This window comes from Delphinapterus leucas, chromosome 13 (assembly GCF_059928025.1).
Source record: "Delphinapterus leucas isolate spDelLeu-1000000601 "Yukka" chromosome 13, BTC_Dleu_Yukka2, whole genome shotgun sequence".
In the NCBI taxonomy this organism is placed as follows: domain Eukaryota; kingdom Metazoa; phylum Chordata; class Mammalia; order Artiodactyla; family Monodontidae; genus Delphinapterus; species Delphinapterus leucas.
This window is the reverse complement of record NC_143141.1, coordinates 81,329,421-81,351,454: the sequence shown is the minus strand read 5'-3', so window position 1 is coordinate 81,351,454 and position 22,034 is coordinate 81,329,421. Positions and strand designations below refer to the sequence as shown.

The 22,034-nt window shown below is 35.7% G+C and overlaps 1 protein-coding gene across 3 annotated transcripts in view; it reads left to right on the top strand.

The window, feature by feature from the left end:
* GEN1 (GEN1 structure-specific endonuclease) overlaps window positions 1-22,034 on the top strand; it is a 37,104-nt gene that overhangs the window by 2,731 nt on the left and 12,339 nt on the right. Inside the window, exons 2-11 of one of the 3 annotated variants that reach the window (XM_022554111.3) lie at window positions 6,977-7,169; window positions 7,850-8,036; window positions 12,936-13,112; window positions 14,220-14,330; window positions 16,660-16,733; window positions 18,080-18,171; window positions 19,490-19,640; window positions 19,944-19,980; window positions 20,071-20,151; window positions 21,120-21,250. In XM_022554111.3, coding sequence (XP_022409819.1) covers window positions 7,009-7,169; window positions 7,850-8,036; window positions 12,936-13,112; window positions 14,220-14,330; window positions 16,660-16,733; window positions 18,080-18,171; window positions 19,490-19,640; window positions 19,944-19,980; window positions 20,071-20,151; window positions 21,120-21,250 — 1,202 coding nt within the window. In that variant the 5' untranslated portion in view covers window positions 6,977-7,008. Of the gene's footprint in view, window positions 1-9; window positions 7,170-7,849; window positions 8,037-12,935; window positions 13,113-14,219; window positions 14,331-16,659; window positions 16,734-18,079; window positions 18,172-19,489; window positions 19,641-19,943; window positions 19,981-20,070; window positions 20,152-21,119; window positions 21,251-22,034 lie in introns of all 3 variants that reach the window. The other 2 variants (XM_022554112.3, XM_089923415.1) reach the window with 2 other exon arrangements.

Genomic DNA, 22,034 nt, shown 5'->3' with positions numbered 1-22,034 from the left:
TTTTTGCAGTACGCGGGCTTCTCACTGTTGTGGCCTCTCTCATTGCGGAGCACAGGCTCCGGACGCGCAGGCTCAGCGGCCATGGCTCACGGGCCCAGCTGCTCCACGGCATGTGGGATCTTCCCAGACCGGGGCACGAACCCATGTCCCCTGCATCGGCAGGCGGACTCTCAACCACTGCGCCACCAGGGAAGCCCGAGTGGTTTGTTTTTAATACCAAGCTATTAGAGTTGGTGATGAGATTCAAAAGATATCAGAATCTTGTAATTCATTTGGTTTAATACCTCTCATTTTGTAGATGGGTTAAATGTCCTCCCAAGGTTGTACAGCTAGTCAGTGTATATCCAAGATCAAAATTTTAGGTTTTCTATCCCAAGTCCAATGCTCTTTCACTAAAGCATATAAATTGAAGCCACTAGTAGGCTATAAAGTTATTTGCTATGGGTTGTTCTGACTTCGTTGATTCACATAAGTATTCTTGCATCACATTAGTTCTTAAGAACTATATTAGGAGACTTTTTAAAATACATGTAATATACATTGATTGCATGAGCAGATTGATGTCAGTGAAATCATTACATCATGAAAGATAGGAGTAGAGACTCACCAAATCTTACATCATAAAAAATTTCAAATTTCACCTATTAAAATAAAAATGGAAGATAAAATTATACACAGTTTGGGGTGAGTTTGCTATGTGTAGTATTTTAAAATTTTACTTAATGCTGAGCTATTTTCAAGCAGCCTTTTGAGGTTGATCATGACCTCATGCAAGAACCATCTGTTCTATCTTTGAGTGTAGTTGTACTTGAATATCTTAAAAGTTGTTGCATTCTGTCCCCTTTGGGAACTTTAAATGCTTTTACAGTCTTACCATTGCTACTTAATATCACTTCAAAGGAAGGGCTGGTGCAAAGAAAGTGACAAGGAATGGGAAATAATTGATGGTGGAAGCAGACATTTTAGATTAAGTGCATCCTTAAAACATGTTATGGGGAGTTCCCTGGTGGCCTAGTAGTTAGGGTTCTGGGCTTTCACTGCCATGGCCCAGGTTCAGCCCTTGAGTGGAAAACTGAGATCCCACAAGCCACACAGCACAGCCAAAAAAACCAAACACACACATGGTGTAATTTTTCATAAGATATTTCACATAATTTTACCCTTTTAGAACTATTGAGGTATTTGTTTAATATTCTGCTTTTACAAGTGATTTTCAAAAGGAGCACAAAGACCTTAGGTTGTAGATCTATTGAAGATAATCCTAAAATAGTATTTTAAAAGAATGTATTACATTTAGAATGCTTTGTAATTTTACATTAATATTTTTTGCATTTTACAACTGACTGTAAGATAGCACCATAAATGAAGTAAATTAACTGGTAACAAACAAGTTATGTCACCCTTAAGGAAATTCACTATCCATTACCAGACAGATGAAGATTTTTAAATATGTTTCAGATTTTTAAATAATATCATTGTGGCTTCTATGGGAACGATGATTGCGCGGGTGGCAAAAAGTAGAAGCAGAGAGGCCAGTTAGCAGACTTCAGGCACTAGAAGAGTATCTTTAGAAACGGGGATTTAGGATGTGTTTTGGAGACGGGACTTGTTGATCAAGTTGCTGTTAGAGAGTGAAGTAAAGAGAACAATCAAGAATGACTGCTAGGTTTTTGGCCTAAGCAACTGGATATTTGGCAATGACTAGGGATAGAACAGTTTTGAGGAGAGATGGTGGAATCAAGAATTAGATGCATATTATGCATCCATGTAAAGTAGGAGATTAGATGTTCTTATCAAGAATTCGGAGAAGTTGTCACATGATGAGGGATAAATATTAAAGAGGGAAAGTGAAGAGAAGTTTCTTCATTATAGAGTATTCAAAGGAGACTCACCTCTCTGACTCTGAAAATAATCTTCCTGTGAGTCTTTCTGTTAACTTTCTAGTTCTCATGCCTGCCACCAATCCTTTAAATAGTGTTGCTTGGCATAGTTCTAATCCATTATTTTTTAGTTAAGACTATATAAAGTCTTGCAGTTATTCAAGAAGATCTAATGGAAATTCATTAACGGTAAGTTACTAAGAGAAAGAAAAAAAAAAAAGACTCATTGGGGCATGTTAGAGACGGAGCCTAGCTCCTAAAAATTGTCCCCTTGGGTCCTATCATTCAGAGAAAACAGTGGAGAAAAGCACGTTTCACGATAGCAGCAATTCTTTCATGGTTATGAAAGAAACATAGCAGAGCATTACTACTTTATAGGAATATGCTTGGGGGACACGAGAGATTTTTAACCTTTTTCAAATGCATTTCAGTAGATATATTGGGACTCTAGGTCAAGGTACCAAAGTAGTTTAAAAAGGAATTGGATGAAGGTGGTCAGAGGTACAAACTTCCAGTTATAAAATAAATAAGTACTAAGGGTATCCTGTACAGCATGATTAATATCATTAACATTGCTCTATGTTATATGTGAAAGTTGTTAGGAGAGCAAATCCTGAGTTCTCAACACAAGGAAAACATTTTTAAATTTTGTATCTTTATGGGATGATGGATGTGGTAAACTTACTGTAATCATTTCATGATGTACTTAAGTTAAATCATTATGTTGTACAACTGAACCTTAAGCAGTGCTGTATGTCAGCTGTATCTCGTTAAAACTGGAAGAAAAAAATATGGTGACCAGGAAGACTGTCAATGAAAGAGACTTTTTTTCCCTAGAAAATGTCACATAACTAAGGAAAGTGGAGAAGAGAAAACCTTAGCTCAGAGATAGTAATTTTTACTTTCTGGGACCTAAATGATAATTTTGTTACAGACCTTTTTTTCTTTTTGCCTGCGTTTTTCATACTAGTTGTGTTTAAGCAGCCGTTGTTACAGCTTTGTAGTCTTTGCTCATATTATAATAAAGGAATAGCCAAAATAGATGTCCTAGGTACATAACTGTTCAGCTGCCAGTGCTAATTGTTCTGTAACATAACCACAGATGCTCATTCTTTTTTATTTATTTATTTGTTTGTTTATTTATTTATGTCTGCATTGGGTCTTTGTTGCTGCACGCGGGCTTTCTCTAGTTGCAGTGAGCGGGGGCTACTCTTCGTTGTGGTGCGTGGGCTTCTCATTACGGTGGCTTCTCTTGTTGTGGAGCACGGGCTCTAGGTGTGCGGGCTTCAGTAGTTGTGGCACATGGGCTCAGTAGTTGTGGCTTGCGGGCTTTAGAGTGCAGGCTCAGTGGTTGTGGCACACGGGCTTAGTTGCTCCGCGGCATGTGGGATCTTCCCGGACCAGAGCTCGAACCTGTGTCCCCTGCATTGGCAGGCGGATTCTTTACCACTGCGCCACCAGGGAAGTCCTGGGATGCTCATTCTTTAAACCAGGTTTATTTCTGACAAAAGAAATTAAAATAACATGAATAAGTTTTAAATGTAATGATCATATTATATTAAAGACATTACTTATGGGCTTAGTTAAAAGCCCTCTTTGTCTTGCTTAAGGGATCCAATCTGTGGGAATCTTAAAATATTAATAGAATCAGTTTGGGGTTTATTTTTATTTTTCCAGGCATGGCTGCCCCAGTGAATAATATATTCCGTTAAGATCCTTAAAAATGTTCCAAATGTGCTTGAAATAGAGGACTACAGTTTTTTGTTTGTTTGTTTTGCGGTACGCGGGCCTCTAACTGTTGTGGCCTCTCCCGTTGCGGAGCACAGGCTCCGGACGCACAGGCTCAGCGGCCATGATTCACAGGCCCAGCCACTCTGCGGCATGTGGGAACTTCCCGGACCGGGGCACGAACCCGTGTCCCCTACTTCGGCAGGCGGACTCTCAACCACTGCGTCACCAGGGAAGCCCAGAGGACTACAATTTTTAAGATTGAGTCTACCTCATTAGTGTTTCTCCAATTTTTTTTTTCCATCACCCTCAGAAGGAATACAATGTACATCACAGTCCTATACATAAATATGTGTTTGTGTGTGCCATGATAACACTGCACCATGCAACAGTCTTTATTCTTACTATTCACTTATATATGTGTAGTCAGCTTATGTAATGAAGCATTAGAGACATGGTAGGAAGGATTGAACTTTAGACATGGAAGGGCCAGAGAAAAGATGCGCCTTGCCTAAGACCACATAACTCATTCCTAGGCATTCTGGAGGAAACCAGAAAAAATGAATCTCTTATCCTTAAAATAACATACTGAAGTTATTCAGGTACTCATGAATATGTATATATTTGATATTTGATATTCAGGTACTCATGAGTATGTAGAACATTGCTTTTTAATTGACCCATGAACTGTGTCCATATTTCATTACTTAATATTTAGGCAAGACATAAACCATCTAAAGATTTCTAGTTTATTTGCCCAACCCTTTATAGATAGGGCCACATTCTTTAGCTTTTTTTTTTTAATTTGAAAAGTAATACAAGCATATAGTTATTTTAAAAAATAAACAACACAAAGAGTAATTTTTCACATCTCTCAACTTAAGTCATCCCTAATAAATAACCTATTTTGTACCTGTTTTCATTTCAGAACTTGGAGACTATTTCATCAGTTCAGATAGATGTATCCATTTTTATTTGCTGCATCATCTATTCCATTGTTTGAATATACCATAATTTGCTTAAAGATATGTCTGTTGTGCTCATTTGGTTCTTCCCAGTGTCTATTATAAACAATGTTACAATGAATATAAATCTGTAAGCACTTAAGAGCATATCTTAAAGTAAATTCCTAGGAGAGCTATTGCTAAATCAGGAGATACCTGCATTTAAAAATTTGACAGCTAGCGTCAGGGTCAAATTTAAATGAACCAAGATCAGTCATGATAACGTTCCTCCAGAGAGAAGTTGCTTAATTTCCTTCGGTGGCAACACATTCCAGTATCCAGAGTGAGTCACAAATAAAACGAAAGCACAATTATCAATAAGAACTTCCCCCTCAAACTTTCTATTTCTGAATTTTATATGTTGTGGTGGTTAATACTTTATTTTTTTCTTTTCTTTTAAATTTATTTATTTACTTATTTTTGGCGGCGCTGGTCTTCGTTGCTGCACACAGGCTTTCTCTAGTTGCAGCGAGCAGGGGCTACTCTTCATTGCCGTGCGCGGGCTTCCCACTGCGGTGGCTTCTCTCGTTGCAGAGCACGGGCTCTAGAGTGCAGCCTCAGTGGTTTCGGCGCACGGGCTTAATTGCTCCGCGGCATGTGGGATCTTCCCAGACCAGGGCTCGAATCCGTGTCCCCTGCATTGGCAGGCGGATTCTTAAGCACTGCGCCACCAGAGAAGCCCTAGTCGTTAACACTTTAAAAGGTTTGTTTCCCTTCATAATAATGCCTTAGGGAATACATGTGCCCCCAGCTCTTTTTCCAAAATTTACTACAACTTTTCACTAACAAAGAGGTAAAACCTTGACTCTGAATCCATGTTACAGTGCCACCCACGTTCAATCTGTGGGCCTTCTTGTTGTGCAATAGACTATAGTAGCACTGGAACCACCATTTACTACCTAATGCTTTCTTCCCTGTATTTAAATCTATAATTTTCCTTCTAAAGTGCCATATCAGCAAATATTTGTGCAGCTTTTCATAAAAATGAATGCACAAAATGCTACTTAGAGTTACACAGACCACGTTTAAAATTAGAATTCAGAAAAGCTCAGAGAAAATGACAGATAGCCACATTTCCAGCATTTATTTTCTTTGTAGCCATGTACAATTTGAAAACATTTGCTTTTACTATGGACCCTGTTAAAGGAACAGACAATACAGTTACATTTTATTTAGAATGGCTTTACATTGTGGTGATAGCTTTTTGTCTTAATATGTCTTGTATCCTACCTTGTGTTTGTAGAGTGAATTAAGGTCATTATTCAGATGATACATAGTCAGACTTTTGCATAGACTGAATCTTCAATGTAAATGCTACATAATATTTTTTATCAAATAATAACAGAGGAAAAGAAAAACAGCTATAGATGTTTAATAAGGAAAAACTGGCGTATAGAAAATACCAAAGCAGGTTACAATAGCAGGGTTTAAGCAAATTTTGTTTTTAAAATGTCATGTACATAGAAAAGAGTTTAACATCAGTTTTCTTTGGATAGTGGAACTATAGGTGATTTTAAAATATTTTTCTTTTAAAAGATTTTTTATTTTCCCACAATGAACATGCATGACCTTGCAATTTAAAAAGCCAGTGCTCTTTAAAAAATAATAATGTATTCCTTCAACTCTTCCTTTTCTATCTCCCCCCCCACTTTTCCATCAGTTTTCCTTCCTTAATCTTTTGTGTTTTTTTGTTTGTTTGTGTGTTTGCATTCTTCCTTGCTTTTGTCTTTTTGTTTTTCCTGATTATGATAGAGGACTAGTCCTATTCTCTCTTTAGGTATGTAAATCAAGGAGTGAATTCTCAAGAAGACAAATATGCATTACCACATCTGTGGATTTTCTACCCGTCTCTGCATTTGTTAGCTCTTCTTAGGTGGGAGAAGCCAATTACCACCTTTTGAGATGGGGGTAATTTTTCCTTTTATTTTCCAAATTTCATGCAATATTAATGTGACCATGTGAAAAATTTTATTCTCAGCCACTGCTAAAGACTGTGTGGAAAAGAGGAAAGAGTGAGGAGGGACAAGGCAGCCATTGACACTGGTTACATTAGGTTTAAAAATAACTATTTTTCAGTACTATAGAGAAACATATTTGGTGACATGAGTGGATTTTAAGGACAAATTCAGCATGCTATAATCTGTTAATAACTTTTCATCTGTTAGTTGTGTCAGTGTTTTTGAAGCCACTAAGTGTATTACCACCATTTTTAATGTTTCAGGTGTTCTTGATTCATTCCGAAGAGCTGACCAGTGGAAGAAATAAGAATACTCTATTATTTATGAATCACCCCACAGTAGCTCAAAATACACTGTTTGAATTTCTATTCTGAGCTTCTATGTCTTTTAACAATCTTTTGAAAAGGGTGCCTCAAATAACAGCAGATAATCACCAGGATGGGAGTGAATGACTTGTGGCAGATTCTGGAGCCTGTTAAACAACACGTCCACTTGCACAGTCTTGGTGGGAAAACCATTGCGGTTGATCTGAGTCTCTGGGTATGTGAAGCACAGACAGTCAAAAAAATGATTGGAACGGTCATGAAGCCCCACCTCAGGTAGAGTAAACGTGCTCAGAATATAAATAGATGATTGCATAAGCAGTGGATGTCTTGGTTTTGTTTCCACTTCATTTCTTTTGTTGTTGCTGTTTTACATTTTGAGATTTTAAAATGTATTAACGTGTCTCGATCTGCCATCTCCATATTGATAACACTATTTGTACCTCGTACCCTTTGAGCTTCAGACTGGTAATACTTGGCTGCCTATTTAACATATCCGCAAGTATGCTTCGATGACTAAAAGCCAGAAATTTGGGAGCCATTCTCCCCCTGTTTTGTCCTCCACACATCCAATCCATCAGAAGTCTTGCCACTTCTACTTCCAGAGTATACCCTGCGTTCACAGACTTCTCTCGATGTCCAGAAGCACTGCCTCAGTGGATGCCAATATCTCTTATCTGCCCTGCTGAGATGAAATCTTCACCAGTTTCCCTCCCTCCTCTCTTGGCCTCCTCCTCCAAACCAGCTTCCACATAGCAATTAGAATAATCATAAATCTCCTTTGCTAAAAGACACACAGTGGTCTCTCAGTCCCGTCTACTTAAAATCTTAACAAATAAAATGTTATTGCATATAACATTTTTTATATTAATGTTCTTGCCATTATGCCATACTGCTATGTTGACTTCTGCTATCAATATATGATGATTAATGTATTATTAACTTCTATATTTCAGGAACCTATTTTTTCGTATCTCATATTTAACGCTAATGGATGTAAAACTGGTGTTCGTTATGGAAGGGGAACCCCCAAAGCTGAAAGCTGATGTCATAAGTAAGAGGAATCAGATTCGATATGGACCTTCGGCAAAAACATGGTCTCAGAAAACAGGGAGATCACACTTTAACTCAGTCTTAAAGGAGGTGAGCATTCAGATATGATCTAATAATTCTAATTTGAATTATAGAGTATACTTTATGCTGATAAAGCTTTTCGTTCAGTATCCTTAATACTTATTAACTTTACTGTGACTAGAAGGACAGTGTGAATAGAGAAGAGAGTTTAAGTTTTGGAGTGAAACTCACCTGCTTTCAGATTCTGACTGGCCATTAGAAACTCTGAGACAGTGGGCAAGATTTTTAACCTGTCTGCCTCGTTTCCTACTCTGTAAAATAGGATAGTAATACTTTACAGGGATATGGTAAAAATTAGAGAAAATATATCTAAAACAACCGGTACATAGTCAGGACTTAATATGTAACATTTTATGACATCTTCAGCACTTAAAGAATTCCCAGGATAGAGGTCTCATTAATTCATACTTTACTCATTCAGGATTAATGAGAGTTCATAGACAGAATACGTATTTGGCTTCCTTTAGGGCTTTGTAATTTTAAAAAGTACTCAGTTATATTTTAATATATTTATACGTTATAAAATATATATTTTTATAAAAATTTAAAAAGAAGAGAAATCTATAATACGATAAAGTAAGTAAAACAATAGGAAGCTATTATTATCTTGTCTCTTTATTTTTTTATAAATTTATTTATTCATTTTTAGCTGCGTTGGGTATTTGTTGCTGTGCGGGGGCTTTCTCTAGTTGCTGCGAGCTGGGACTACTCTTCCTTGCAGTGTGTGGGCTTCTCATTGCAGTGGCTTCTCTTGTTGTGGAGCACGAGTTCTAGACACACGGGCTTCAGTAGTTGTGGCTCGCGGGCTCTAGAGCACAGGCTCAGTAGTTGTGGTGCACGGGCTTAGTTGCTCTGTGGCATGTGAGATCTTCCCCGACCAGGGCTCAAACCCGTGTCCCCTGCATTGGCAGGAGGATTCTTAACCACTGCGCCACCAGGGAAGTCCCCTGTCTCTTTTTTAAGGGTATATGTTTTAAAAAATTGCAGTAATCATTCACAAATAATTTTTATCTGGAGTTTTCACTTAACATACCCATGTTTCCCTGTTGCCATATTCTATTCAAAATCATTACTTTAATGATGGTACAGCATGTATGAAATCATTCCCCATGATTGTATATTGTATTGTATACTGTTTGCTTTTTAGTTCTTCTCTATTATACAGGAAATTATGATGAACATTTTTTTGTAAGCATAGCATTTTCTTGTGATTTTAATATAAAATTACCCAAAGTGGGATTGATAGACCAAAGTTTAGGAATGATTTTATAACTCTTGCCAATTACTTTCTACCAGTACAGATATGAAATAGGCAATTTCATTGCACCCACAAGATTATTGGATATTGGGAGGTTTATCTTTGTACTATTTAGTATGGAAAATCGAAGACATTTCTTTGTTTATATAATACGTATAAATACATATAATACATATTTAATATGTATTGTTCTTTTAATGGTGAGGTTAAACATCTAACTTAGTTTTAGTCTCCTCTGGGTAATGACCATCATATCCTTTCCCCACGTACCTTTTGAGGTTTTACTTTTTCTTTTGTTCATATTCTTTATATACTAAGGAAGTAAACCTTTTATCATGTTTGCTTTGAGTTCCTATCCCTGTTCTTCTTTTTAATGTTGTTTAAAATTTTAATTTCTTTTAAAAGGTATTGCATAAATTAAAAAGCATTTTTCTCCAGAAGTTCTATTTTCTGTTTTTATGTGATTAACAATAATAATTTTCAGTTGGTGACTGTTCTGCCTTAAGGACTATCAGTAATTGAAGAAAATACCTCTACTGAATTCTAGTTATTTCTTGTGTAATTAGTTCCTGGAAATATCTGTGGTTTACGTACTTAAGGCATTAACTCCCCAGTGTAACGCAAAAAGATGCTTACGTCCTTTTGAGAAAATTGCTCTATGCCTATTTCTTTTTTTTTTTTTTTTTTTAATGCCTATTTCTTTATTTCTCTAATTGTGGTGTTCTTAGGCATTTTGTATCGGTTCAGTGTTGCCTGCCCATTAATCATTACCATATTTCTGTACACTCAGTTACTAAGCCTCACGTTCTCCTAATCTACTGCCATTTTCAGTTACAAGCATGAAAAGCACACATTAGTCCTCCAACACAACCTCCACCCCATGTGATAGAGAGTTAGGGTAGAGAAAATTGCAACCAACCTCATCACAAATTCTGTGCTGGTTTTTGAAAAGAGTTGGAACAGAATCTGAAATGACTTTTAAACCCTTGTTGTTTTTTTATGAAAGGATACTTTTTATGTATGGGTAAATTAGAAACAACTATGGTGTTGCAGTAAAGCAGCACCTATAACAAAACTGTCTCTCTAAAGTCACCCAGCCAGAGTTCTGAAAAGCACCTTTTTTTTTTGACATAGTACTTTGTCCTTCCGAACCTTGTCCGCCTTGGGCAACATCTGGCAGAGGTTTTTATTACATCATATAGCATGCAAACAATTAATCAGTTAAAGCAAAAGAGATGCTCTTTTCTCTGTCTCTAGAAACTAGGTAAATAGCCTCTTTTCCTCACCATATCCAGTATTCCTCAGTGATAGAATGAGAGTATCACATATGACAAGAAAGAATGCACTAGGCTGTAAAGCTAAACTATAAGCTACTCAGCTGGGTTAAATTCATAACCCCAAGAGAACCGCAAATTGATATAAACATCCTGTACAGACATTTGACTTACTAGGAGCACTCCAACAACGGGCCCCTGTGTGGCTCCCCGTAACGTGAGAGTTTCATCGTACAGGGGAGGTGATAAGAAGTGAACTTTAAGGTCTCAAGCCAAAATTGTGTAATAGCATCTTCTTTGGAAGAGCTCATATTGGGAGGACCATCATGTGAGAAGAATTGCTGTAGTTTTACAGATGTAAATGTTAATGTGATTAATTATTATTATGTCAAGATATTTCCAGACTCTTGAGATAATAGCATTGAACAAAACAATGAAAATTGCATATTCATTACTTTTAAAAGTACTTTTTAAATTGTTTTTAATAGAATATGGATTACTTTTTAATTGACATTAAAATTTTTAGCTTTTCCATACAGAAAATTTTAAACGAATACAAAAGTAGCCCATCACCGATCTTTAACAATTATCAACTCTTGACCAATTTTGTTTCATCTATACTCCCACCCACTCCTCTACTCCCACATTTTTTTTTTTAACATCTGTATTGGAGTATAATTGCTTTACAATGGTATGTTATTTTCTGCTTTATAACAAAGTGAATCAGCTCTATATATACATATATCCCCATATCTCCTCCCTCATGCATCTCCCTCCCACCCTCCCTATCCCACCCCTATAGGTGGTCACAAACCACTGAGCTGATCTCCCTGTGCTATGCGGCTGCTTCCCACTAGCTATCTGTTTTACACTTGGTAGTGTATATATGTCCATGCCACTGTCTCACTTGGTCCCAGCTTACCCTTCCCACTCCCCGGGTCCTCAAGTCCATCCTCTACGTCTGCGTCTTTATTCCTGTCCTGCCCTTAGGTTCTTCAGAACCATTTCTTTTTTTTAGATTCCATATATATATGTTAGCATACAGTGTTTGTTTTTCTCTTTCTGACTTACTTCACTCTGTATGACAGTCTCTAGGTCCATCCACTTCACTACAAATAACTCAATTTCGTTTCCTTTTATGGATGAGAAATATTCCATTGTATATATGTGCCACATCTTCTTGATACATTCATCTGTCATTGGACACTTAGGTTGCTTCCATGTCCTGGCTATTGTAAATAGAGCTGCAATGAACATTGTGGTACATGACTCTTTTTGTATTATGGTTTTCTCAGGGTATATGCCCAGTAGTGGGATTGCTGGGTTGTATGGTAGTTCTATTTTTTAAGGAACCTCCTTACTGTTCTCCATATTGGCTGTGTCAATTTACATTCCCACCAACAGTGCAATAGGGTTCCCTTCTCACCACACCCTCTCCAGCATTTATTGTTTGTAGATTTTTTGATGATGGCCATTCTGACTGGCGTGAGGTGATACCTCATTATAGGGTTTTTTTTTGGTTTTTTTTTTGCGGTACGCGGGCCTCTCACTGCTGTGGCCTCTCCCGTTGCGGAGCACAGGCTCCGGACGCGCAGGCTCAGCGGCCATGGCTCACGGGCCCAGCCTCTCCGCGGCATGTGGGATCTTCCCAGACCGGGGCACAAACCCGTGTCCGCTGCGTCGGCAGGCGGACTCTCAACCACTGCGCCACCAGGGAAGCCCCTCATTATAGTTTTGATTTGCACTTCTCTAATGATTAGTGATGTTAAGCATCCTTTCATGTGTTTGTTGGCAATCTGTATATCTTCTTTGGAGAAATGTCTATTTAGGTCTTCTGCCCATTTTCGGATTGGATTATTTGTTTTTTTCATGAGCTGCTTGAGCTGCTTGCAAATTTTGGAGATGAATCCTTTGTCAGTTGCTTCGTTTGCAAATATTTTCTCCCTTTCTGAGGGTTGTCTTTTCGTCTTGTTTTTGGTTTCCTTTGCTGTGCAAAAGCTTTTAAGTTTCATTAGGTCCCATTTGTTTAGTTTTGTTTTTATTTCCATTTCTCTAGGAGGTCCTACCTTATTCTGAAGCAAATCCCAGACATAATATTGTTTTAGTATTTCAGTACCTTTCTCTATAAGATAGGGGCTCTTAAAAAATAAAAACATAGCCACAATATAATTTTTATTATTGCATCTAAAAGTTTAATACTTATACTGTGCCATTAAGTATTCAGTGCTCAAGTTGCCAGTTGTTTCTTAAATGTAATAAGTTTTAAAACACCTAAATAGCTACTATTAATACTTGTGATATAGAATTAAGTCAAACACTGAAAAAAGCAGCAATAAAAATGTTCTTAGATTTGTTGCACCTACTTTTTCTTTTCAGTGTCTTGATATGCTGGAATGCTTAGGAATTCCCTGGGTCCAAGCTGCTGGGGAAGCTGAAGCCATGTGTGCTTACCTCAATGCCAGTGGTTATGTAGATGGCTGCCTCACCAATGATGGAGATGCTTTCCTTTATGGGGCCCAAACTGTTTATAGAAATTTCACTATGAATACCAAGGTATTTTTTCTTTCTCTTTTTCAGCATTTGTTTTACACACTACTTTTTTTAAAGCGATTAATTCTTGGCACTTAACAATTGCTAAGTAAAATGTTTACTGTTACTAAAAATATCAGTGCCACATAGTTCATTCTCTTTGAAATGTGGATTTCTCTCCTAAGGGCTTGACTTGTTTCACAAGGTTTAATTCTAAATCAGTTTCAACTATATATTATAAAATTGCATACAATATGTATTGCTTTGACCCAGAATTTGCACTTTTAGTAAGCCTCAAAAACACCTCCAAATATGCAAGGAGAGATATACAAGGATGTTAACTGCAGCATTGTCACTAATTACAAAAATTTGGCAAACACCCAAATGCCCATTGATAGAGAATGGCTAAATACAGCCACAGTTCTCATGGAGGGAGGTAATACATGGGACATTTTGGTTGTAATTATTCAAGGTTGGGCAAGGGAGACTATGGACCTTTCGTGGATTAGAGCCAGGGAGACTAAACCTCTTGCCAAAAAATTCTGTTATCTTTCTGAAAATGCTCCCAGTATCCCCATTGAGAAACACTGCCTTAGAGTCCGTCTAATGTAAGCAATCATTAAAAAGGTATGTATTATTGATATTAAAGATATCCAGTTATATTAGTGGGCAAGAAATATTGCAAAAGAGTATTTTTATATAATCCTATTTTTACTTAAAAATAGAGTAATAAATATTTGTATGTATGTCAAAGAACATGTTTCTTAGAAGAATATGCCGGATGCTGTTAATGATAGTTAACTTCTGATGATGTAATTACAATAATATACAATTTCTATAATATACATTTTACAGTGCTTAATTGTACAAGATGAAAATCTACTTTTGTAGACACCAGAAAACAATAAAGAGGAAAAAGTGACTACTATAGTTAATTTTTAAAAGCCATTTTTGAAACTATGACTTTATTTCCAGATATTGAAGTGTTAGATTTTATGAAGATTCTGGTGATCAGGATAATTTTAAACTTTTAGGAATAAACATTTAGAGACAGCTTTGACAAATTATTTTTTATAATGTTGTTTTTGTTTAGTTTTTTGAAGATGAAACTGAATCTGTTCTTTCTTCTAGGACCCACATGTTGACTGTTATACAATGTCATACATCAAGAGTAAACTAGGTTTGGATAGAAATGCTCTGGTTGGGCTAGCAATACTACTTGGCTGTGATTATCTTCCAAAGGTATGCTGAAATTGCCATATTTATTTACTATTCATAATGGGTTTTTTTTGATACCTTACGTGCTGCATAGATATGAATACAATATCATTTTATATAATTAAGAACCTAATTTAGAATACATGTGTAATAAACTATTCAGTAGCTAAAATAATCAGCATTTCAAGTGGCATTAAACAGCTTGCTCATCATGATACTGAATGGTATAAACGAGAATAGAATCGTAACTAGTACCACAGCTTCAATCTCAGTAAGCCATTCCTCCAAGAGATTCACATTCACGTTTGACTGTCCTTTTAGAGAAATGTAGGAATTACTCTTTCCTTGTCTTGTGCCAATATTAGTTTCCATCACTGTTGTCTGAGTTCTGCATCTCCATTTTAGCTATTTGTGCACATGCTCAGTGTTATTGTTACTGTTGCTACGCAACATGATCATTGGGTTAAGCTATTCATCCTTCCGTGCCTCTTAGCATTGCACTGAGTTTTGCTCATGAAAACCTTTTATTTTATATCTTAAGATACACAATATAGGGCTCTCCTGGTGGCACAGTGGTTGAGAGTCCGCCTGCCGATGCAGGGGACATGGGTTCGTGCCCCGGTCCGGGAAGATCCCACATGCCGGGGAGCGGCTGGGCCCGTGAGCCATGGCCGCTGAGCCTGCGTGTCCAGAGCCTGTGCTCCACAACTGGAGAGGGCACAACAGTGAGAGGCCCGTGTACCAAAAAAAAAAAACTAAAAAAACAAGAACAAAAAAAAAAAGATACACAATATAGTTCTCTGTAACAGGTATAATAGGTGAGGGATGAATTAAGAATTACCATGATAACCACATTCATAAATATGATGTTTAAATATATAAAATGACTTGTACTGTGGCTCCTACTATTTTTGTATAGTCCTGTTATTATGTCCCTGCTGATCATCTCTGTATCCTTACTAAACCCCTCATTATACTATAGACTCTATCCCCAAGAGAAGCCTAAAGAAGGATGACGTATAATTTTTTTTCACTAGAGCTCGGGAGAGGAAAAAATAGTAGGATAGTAAAATTATTAACTCTAATTTCTAATCTGTGTCACCAGTGACCAAATAGAGACATCAACAATTTTTTTTAACTAGTAAAAAAAGAAAACAGGAGGAAAAGAACTGTTAAACAACATAGAAAATAATTATTATAGTTCTCATTCTGAAATAGATTTGTTTCCCATATGTAATTGTATCATAATTAAAGTCTAAAAACAGCTCAGTGTTGAATATAAGAAAAACGTTGCAAACTTGAACTCACAGAAACCAATTTTAGCTGCAGTGGTATTATACACTAGCCTTACCTATTTTGATTTTTTGTTTCTTTGCAACCAAAACTGCTATCTATTTATATCATTGTACTTAATGATCTTTAAGACTCTACTATCATGATTTGCCTAAAAAAATTTAATATATAACTAAATGCTAATACATGAAGGGTGACATACAAAATATCCAGCAACTGTTTTACTAAAGACATAGGCTGTAGTGATGGAAAATGCTTCTGGATACCCTCTGTTGTGCTATGTGTTACCCTTTTAGCTGAAACCCGAGTGTAGGTGGGTTGGAAAGGGAATTCATTTTAAGGGGGAGACCCCTTTGCTGGCAGGCACTCAGGGTACATGGGCATTGGCTATTTACTAACCAGTTTAGAAGTATTTTAACACTGGTATGTCTCTCCTGATGCGTATCGGCTAAAGAACAGCCTTGCTTACAAAGACATATTAATAAACTTTTATAGGAACTGGAAGACTCAATGTAAACCAGAAATTGTCATGTGAATATACATTTATTTATATATTTTTTGTGTAGGAAACTTAATGCTTATTTTAATTTTCTTAAGTTATTAATTTCAAGAGTTAACTTGGAATTCCCCTTTGTTCTCTTTGGTTGTTTGGATCTTTAAATATTATATGTTCATATAATCAAATGAACATGCCTTTTCCTGATTACAAATATAACAGAAAGTTAGGTCAAATTAAAATACTATCAAAATAATTAACATAGAAAATGAAAGCCCTCTAAAATTCTGTTCCTCCCTCTCTTAAAATAAACAGTCAGTGGTTTGGTATATAACACTGACTTTTTTGTTTGCATAAGTTAACAATATAATTGTTATTTAACTTACAAATCTAAATCATACTGTATGCTATTCTGCAATTTTCATTTTACACGTAACAATGTGTCTTGCACACAGTTACCTCATTCTTTGAGCTACACAATCTTACATTGAATGGACATCTCACCCTTCATTTATCTATTCCCTAGTGATTAACGTTTGAACTTCTTTTCCCACTTTCTGAAAGGGAGTCCCTGGAGTTGGAAAAGAGCAAGCATTAAAACTTATAAAGATTTTGAAAGGACAAAGTTTACTTCAGAGGTAACTAAAAATTACTTTTTCTCGTGACATTAGTCTTTTATTCTTGTTGAACTTAATAGTGAATACAAAAAGTATTGTGCTTTCCAAAAAAAGGTTTTGTATTTTTGAGATGATCTGTATTTTTATTTAAAATCAGTTATTTTATTTATTCAGAAGTTTTCCAAAGAAAGCTGAAAAGTATATGTCCTAAGCCATATTTTGTTTTTTTCAATATTATTAGCTCATTACAAACACAAGTAGTAAGATACCAAATGCGTTTATTTATAACCATGGGCATTTGCCACAGGCTATTTTAGACTATTTCATCAACAAATAAAGATAAACTAACATTAAATTAATTTTATATTTTAAATTACTTTCTATATAAATACTTTGATACTATATTTTTCTATAAATGAAATGCCTGACATGTTGCAAATATTTAATAACACTTGATCAAAAATTTTTCTTGACTGCCCTTTGTTCTATAGCCACAAATTTAGTAATATGTTAATTCTAATGAATTAACTGTACAATCTGAGGACTCAAGACAGTTAGGATACAGAGTGTATTAAAGTTTACAAACTGTGCTATTTAGTTTTGAAAGCATGTCAGTTATATTTACTTGATGAGGGCAAAGTTTTATAAAAATTAGTACTTATGATGGTAAAGTATGGAATGAACAAAAAGGAAAGGAGCTAGGACTCTGGGAGACTTAAAATAGTCCTTTTGCCTCCAGTAGCTACGAGACAGTGAGTACATGAAAGGAAACATCAAGCGGTAGAAATGAAGAAGGGGTGACCATGAGAAAGATTTCAAATAGCCATGCTCTTTCTTTTAGTGCTTCTCTTTCAGCTGTAAAGCTACTGATCGATCTAAGACTTTAATAAACTCCTTATTAACATCAGTGATTACTGTTTTCCGAAGCAAAAAAAAAGCAAAGGTATACTTTGGCTTGGGGGTGAGTTGAGGAATCATTTGGGAATTGTGAAGAATAAAATAAAAAAGGAAAAGCAAGCAAATGTGGCACCTGGCTAACTACAAATCATTCTTATTGGGACAGTTTCAGCAAATATGTACTTTTGGCAACATTTTATAAAATGTTTGCCTTCACGCTTGAAAATAATGAGGTTACATTTTGTTGTAATTATCTGTCATTCCAATTTTTATTAATTTAGACTAAACTTCCCGCTAGTTATTTTTAATTTTTTATGTTTTTATGTCCCCAGACTGGGACAGCAACTTTACCGCCAAAGGAAAAATTAAGTAGGCGGGGGAAAGGAACAGAATAGCCTGATATTTGAGAACATGGCATTTTGGTGACCTTATCATTTATTTTTTCTTTTTAATACCATTTTCTTTTAAAGGTTTAATCAGTGGAATGAAAAATTTTGTTACTCTAATTCACAGCCAGCAGTTGTTAGCAAACTGGCTCATTGCTCTGTATGTTCCCATCCAGGTAAGCAGACATAGGGAATGATATCTCTAGAATATTATTGCCTGATACCTAGGTTTTCATCTCTGTTCTTATAGTACTTTTTACATACCTACCTTCCTTACCAGATTGCGAACCCTCAGTGTCAGGAGTTGTGTCACATACACACAGTAGGCACTTGATAAATATTTATTGAATGAAATAACGTGATGTAAATGATAAATATAGGATATGTGCAGTTTCGAACTATGTTATCAGATTACTTTGATCCTAAAATTATGTTTTCAATATAGAAATCCATTTTAAGGAAAAAAATTGTACTGGTAAATCTTAGGGGAAAATGGAAGTGAAATCATTTGCTTATGTATCAGTGATTTATATTCATATATTTAAAGAATTCTTAACTGTCCTATAGTGCATTTTTATTGGGTGTGAAGATAGTGACTTAAAACTAATTTCTAATACATGTTCACTGTTAAGTAGCTTGGACCCTGTTCATTAGTCTTGATAAAAATATGATGTCCCTGACATGTACTGGGTTAAAAAGGCCTTTTGCTCTCAGGAGAGATTAAGAGATCATGTTAGCTCATCTTTTAAAAGAAATTCTGCTTTATCTATTTGTCTTAATATGTTTTCATTAGCCTTTTAAAATGATAGATGAAACCATGGAAGAAATCAATGTTTTTATAGATAAAATGCCATTCTGTAGTTTTTTTGGCACCTTATAAATGACGATTTTGGTCATATCAGTTATGTAGGTTCTTTGTGTTCTCAAAAGTGTTGAAGGTAGTCATGCTTTCCTTTTACTGGGCACTAGGACCCCACACCCAGGCCACAATCAGAATTTATGTTCCAAGCATAGTTTAAAAATAGCTATGTAGTAACTGAGAGCTAGCCACTAGCAGAGGTAATTAACTGCTCTATTCTTTTCATATTCTTATTAAAGAAACCATTTCATGAATTATTCTATTAACTAAATAATGTTTTACTAATAATGTCCTTTTTTCTTGTATGTAGCTACCACATACACCACAGTTTTCCATTTGAGATGATTATAAAGGTATAATTTCATATTACAAATTAACACTTTCAGACAGAAGGGTAATTTACAGAAAAAAATAGCGTCATGTGATAGTAATAGCTAAAGATCTACTTTATCGTAAGAATTATTATTGTGTTCATTACTCTATTGGGCCTAAATGTATTGAAACCCTTCTATATGCTAGGCATTGTGCTAGGCAGTATTTGTTTTTGAAAATTTGGATGAGGGCAAAAAAAAAAATGTACATAGAAGGTAATTCTAAAAAGCAGTGAAAGTCATACTTTTTGTGTCTCCATGAAGGTTCACCTAAGGATCATGAACGTAATGGATGCAAATTATGTAAAACTGATCGATATTGTGAGCCACATGATTATGAATACTGTTGTCCTTGTGAGTGGCACCGAACAGAACATGAGAGACAACTAAATGCAGTAGAAAACAGTATTAAGAAGTAAGTTTTTTGTGCTCATTGTTTCCTGATGTGGCCTATTTATACACCTGTGGTTGAATTATTTCCGCATAACTTTCCCCCATGTAGGTTAATAACGTTTCACAAAATCCTTTTATAGATTCTGTTCAAAAATTAGGCTATCTTAGAAGATAGCAATTTAATAATGTTTCATCGAGAAGCTTGATGACTAGGATACTTTACAAGGACACTTTCCATTAAATGAGAAGAGATTAAATGGATGATTTTAGAGTCTATCTAAAATTGCCTGATTGTATTAATAACATGTATATAACTTATTTTCAGGAAAGCTTGCAGTTGTCAGGGATTCCCATTCCATGAGGTAATGAGTAATAATTCAACCATGTGTTTATCTCAGAAGCTTTTTTTAAAAGTTTGACATGTCAATTGCTATTTTCTGTTCTCTTGCTAGGTTATTCAAGAATTCCTTTTGAACAAGGATAAATTGGTGACGGCAATCAGGTACCAAAGACCTGATTTATTATTGTTTCAGGTATCTGGAGATAAATTCTTATTTTACAGTGTGAAGTTGGATACTAGGAAGATAAGAAGGGGTAATCACTTTGACTGATCTGAGAGGAGTTTGAAATAGATGGCTCTTGAGTGCACATGTGTTTTTCAGCATTTATATCTAATCTTCATTCCTTTGCCACACAGTAACTATACTTTGCAGCCCATAAGACAAATCACAATTATGCTGTTCTTTACAAGACACCTTAAAGACCATGTACAGATGTATTGTATTCAGGGATATATTGGGGGAGAGATGCTAATAACCAGAGAATGTAAAGATATATATTGTTATTGTATATTATTATGGAAGACAGTATATTGTTATGGAAGACAATATAGTTTACAAGTGCTTGGGATTTGTAATCAGTGACCTAAATTTAAATTTGGACAGTCCGTCGCTTACCATGTGACCCTGGATATGTGTTTTCCTCAAAATAGAAATAATATTACTTATCTTGTGAAGTCACTATGCAGATTCAATGAGATTATTTATATTAACCCCTACTGTAGTAGCTAAAGAAACAGAGTGGCTCAATAAATTGTAACTACTTGTTGCTTGGCTCTACCAACAACAGTAGTAATAATGGCAACCAACATTCATTGAACATTTAAAATTTGCTGTTATATTTACCACATTACATGTAATCTTCCCTAACTTTATAATGTGTGTGCCGGATTATATTTTACAGAGGGAAAACCTGAGGCTAAAAGAGGTTAAGTAATTTACCCAAATCCAGGAAATATTCTGGCCTTCAAACCCAGAACCCTCACGCTTACATCGTTGTGCCATATTGCCTCCTTAGGAGGCTCACTGTTCTTTCTGGGAATATTCTCGTTGATACAACTTTAACTAATGTTATCTCTTAAGGAAAAGATAATATCACCCTGAGAGTGCTGTTTGTCTCCAAGAGATAACAAGATCTTGTTTTATTTTTATTATATTTACAGAGATTTGCTCTTGAAAAAATGGAGTGGCCCAGTCACTATGCATGTGAGAAATTGTTGGTACTGTTGACCCACTATGACATGATAGAAAGAAAGCTCGGTAGAAGGAACTCTAATCAACTACAGCCACTTCGGTAATATAAAGAATCGTATGATAAGTCCCTGTGTTTCCACTGGAATATCTTATCTAAAATATTCTTCTTAGTATCTTCAATAGTGGGATATATATCTCTTTGTTTTATAAAAATGGAGGAAAGGTCCACTGGAATATTAAAAGCTTATTCAGGGCTTACAGTCAAGATAACATAGTAAGTTCATGCTCTGACACACTTCTCTGCCTCAAACACATAGTAATAATAGACTATTAAAAGAAATAAATATAAAAAGATATAGATTAACTAGATAATTATTCCTGTGGACCAGAAAGGGGACAGAAATGTAAAGTGAATGGAGGGACTGAAACTGCGAATTGGTGGCTCTCAGTGAAGGGTATATGATTATTCATTGTACTCTTCTTGAAACTTTTCAAAATAAAAAGTTTTGGGGAAAGTGTTAAAGAAAAAAGATAAGCTACAAAGGAGTGACAGTCTGCTAGCATACATCTTTCACGACAATAGTAGACTCCAGAAGATGATGGAGTAATATTTCAAAGCTTTGACTAAAAATAATTGGCAACCCAGACATCATTAAAATTATTCACTGGTTGGCAAGGCATTTTCAGACATATGAAGACTAAGAGTTTTCCATTCACAGACCCTCATCAAAAGCACTGTTAAAGGATGACTTCAGCAAGAAGAAAAATGAACTCAGGGGGAAGATGTGGATAACAACTAACAGTGGCCAGCATACAAACTGATAAAACATGTTTAGCTAATTTAATAAATGGAATGGAAAAAATTTGTATATAAATATCTTAAT